Genomic DNA, 3,236 nt, shown 5'->3' on the forward strand with positions numbered 1-3,236 from the left:
GCGAGAATTACAAAATTGTATGGCCGCGCCGGGATTTGAACCCAGAATAGTAACAATAATAACTGTGAGGATGCACTTACTCTAGCCACACCACCATGCTATCAACGTAAAAGCGTTAAGTTATTTGTTCCACATAAGCTACTACCATTTGCATTTATGATGCCACGAAAAGACTGGAATATGAAAGAAAAAGAGCAAACCAACGTTTGGTGGCAATCAAAGTGAGCGAAAAAATATTATCACTCTCCACTAGAGTGGCCCAGCCTAGTATGGGGAGAAAAAAAGTCGTCGGATTCTACGGGGCACCCTCCAGCATTTTGCCTGCAGGTAAGATAATAATTATCTGAAAATTTCAGCCTGATCGGTTATTGCATAAGCTCAGCAAATTTTCAGAGAATGATTTTCTTACCCAATGGCAAAATCCTGGAGGGTGCCCCGTAGAATCGGACGACTTTTTGTATCCTGGGCCAGTCTACTCTCCACCTCCAGGCCGGGTTTTCCCCGAAAAGCGATTTCTCCCCGAAAATTTTCGTGAGGGAGCATCCTGTGCTCCTGAGATTGAGTGAGCATTACGAACCCTGATAAGAAGCATTTCCGATCCTTCGCACTAAGAAACTCTTCAACTCTTAAACTCGCAAATATTTATTTATAGTTTACATCGGTAAAGTGATTTAAGCCCTTACAAAAACTACTCAACGTAACAATCATTCTAGTGGGTACTCATGCTTCTACTGTTCAAGCTAACGAAGGCCTTAACTTGCTTGAATTGGAAGAAAGTTTGGAACGTTCATCTTGTAGCTTTTATATCACTAATTTGAAAAATGTAGGCATAAGTATTCGACATTTGAAGAGAGACCAGAGTAGTAGGCATAAGTATGTGACATAAGTCTTTGTGGGGGTGTTTGGACCAGGATCAGAGTTAAATTATGCATGATTTGTTTTTGAACTTCCATTTGAACCCAAGTTTGAACCTAATTTGAACCATCGATCAACATTTTTACACAGCATCAAAGTTGGCTCTTTTTTGCGTGACAAATTTGTTCACAAACACGGAATAATGAATGGTCTAAAAAAGTAAGCTTTTCCCAATATTTTTGTTCAGTCGCTTAACGAATTAAACCATTTATTGTAGGACAACAAAATTGCAGCGCTCAGTGACGCCGTCCAAAATTCCGCTCCGAAGTCCAAGCAAAGAGATGCTGAAGCCTCCAACCCGTATTCTCAAACCGTCCAGCACTGATTTGTCGCTGACGGACGTCCAGCCAGTTGTGTTCGACCTAAATGGTCGCAAAGTTAAGACTAACCCCCCTAAAGATGTCCAACATAAAACCGATTCAGAAGCCGTATCGGCAGAGCCCGGAGCCGCTTTGCCATGCAAAGAATTAGTCAAAGTGCCATCGAATTCGTTTATTTCTACGGAACAGTGAGTAGATTTCATCTGTTTCATTTGTTCAACTTTACCAAATTAATATTTTTTAAAGGAAAGCTTTTCAGCGTATCGTTGACCAGGAGGGTGAGCTTATCAGATCGATCCAGCAAAAGTTCGGTCTTGTCAAACCGCCCACCCAGGAACTAATGGACATCCTCAATTCCTCGATAGGAGACGGCGGCGATCTTGGAGCGCTTCAAAAACATTGCGTGTTCAGCTACACCTACGATGAAGGTGATGAGGGCGTTCTCAGTTCTTCGGGTTGTTGCAAAGAAGGCTGCCTGGAAAAAGGCGCCAGCCGATGCAGTTTTATGAACGTTCATGAGGATGATATTTCGATGCCGATGAAAGAACAACGGCGGGGTTCGTCAACCTGTCAAGCTATCTGGAACGTCATGTCGGTAGTGATAATCTTGTTGTTGCTAGCAATTATCCTTGTGCAAAATTATGACACTGTGATCGTCAGCTGGAACGGATACGATTGGTTAAGGAAACAAATACCCCCTGAACCGGAAGAACCGGAAACCCTCATTGAGAAAATGATTAATTTTTTGCTCAGATTTTGGGTTAACCTAAAGGACGTAATTGTGCTTGACGACTTGGAAGAAGAACTTGAGGAAAAATCAATTTGAAAATTGTTAGTGTGTTCATACTCTTAACGTGTTTATGGCAATAAAGCAATGATATACAAAGTATAACGACAGTACATGTTTTGACTCTACCCGAATTTTGATGGGTTTTCTAGATTGCAGGAGTCTTGAACGGTAGTTCTATTTAATTGGAATAAATTCAGACGAATTATTAATTCCTTCGAATGGCCTAAGAGCTATGCACTCAAGTGAAAAAGTGTGATCGAAATCAAATTCATCGTTGTGTTTAAGTATAAAGAAAATTACTCCGCTCACCAGCTGTCATCCCTTCAATAACTACGATCTTCCGCCAAACTAGTGTCGGTTTCCTTTATTGACCCCTTTCAATCGTTTACTCGCCGCGGATGCTGTCTTTTTCGTAGCTTAATTAGTGAGATATCAACAATTTTAATTTCTATCGTAACGATTCTTTCTTTTCCTTTACAGACACCCGAAGTGAAGCGATTGTTTTTTTTTTGTTGCGCAAAAGGACTCATTCATTGAATCGAGAAATTTTCAGCATTTCCGCAAATTGACCGCCAAAGGAATCGATCAAAAGCCGGCTGCTAGTTCATTACCCGTTTCTCAATCAATCCGCGCTTTTACTCGAGCAAGAGAGAAAAAAACTAAGAACGCAGAACCGTGTGCATATCGGAAAATCATAAATCGAAAAATTAAAACATTCTCCCCGAATTGCGATCGACGGCAGCAGCCGTCGCGGATCCTTTCATCATCGTTCAGGTTCGTCAATCTGGCCGTCCACGGTGGTAGTCAGATGGTTAATTTCCTTCCCCCCACCATCCACCGGATGCGCTGGAGGTGGAAAAGAAATTGGCGGATGGGCCGGCGATCAATAGCTGTTCGCGAAATTCGGTCGATCTGGTGCCAAAAATGTTGTAATCCTTTTTTGCGTATCCCATCCGTCAAAGGCAGACATGCGCGGTGGAAATGCTCGCGTTCTTCGAACTTTTGCTTTGTAGTACCCGTCTTCCGCCGACCAATTATCCTCGGAGCTTCCTCGGTTCATTGGCTGGGCAATGCAAACAGATTTTTTTGGCCATCTACATGTGCCGACGATGCACACAGGAGGTAACGCGACGTATTTGTGGCTAAAAAAACAAAGTAAAGTGAAAATTTGACATCTTATTCCTATACTAATCCAGTCTTAATCAAATCCT

General features: G+C 42.2%; 1 protein-coding gene across 1 annotated transcript; it reads left to right on the forward strand.

Moving 5' to 3' along the window:
- Window positions 1-928: 928 nt before the first annotated feature.
- Window positions 929-2,127, forward strand: LOC134223173 (uncharacterized). Its single transcript, XM_062702321.1, has 3 exons — window positions 929-1,074; window positions 1,133-1,423; window positions 1,482-2,127. Exons 1-3 carry the CDS (start codon window positions 1,058-1,060, stop codon window positions 2,059-2,061), a joined length of 888 nt encoding a protein of 295 aa, XP_062558305.1. The 5' UTR covers window positions 929-1,057; the 3' UTR covers window positions 2,062-2,127.
- Window positions 2,128-3,236: the final 1,109 nt, after the last annotated feature.

The sequence above is a fragment of the Armigeres subalbatus genome, chromosome 3, assembly GCF_024139115.2.
Source record: "Armigeres subalbatus isolate Guangzhou_Male chromosome 3, GZ_Asu_2, whole genome shotgun sequence".
In the NCBI taxonomy this organism is placed as follows: Eukaryota; Metazoa; Arthropoda; class Insecta; order Diptera; family Culicidae; genus Armigeres; species Armigeres subalbatus.

Bases quoted from the DNA above. Each gene is read 5' to 3' on its own strand.
- LOC134223173 (XM_062702321.1), top strand. The intron at 1,424-1,481 runs GTGAGTAGATTT...TATTTTTTAAAG, and splicing joins TCGTTTATTTCTACGGAACA to GAAAGCTTTTCAGCGTATCG.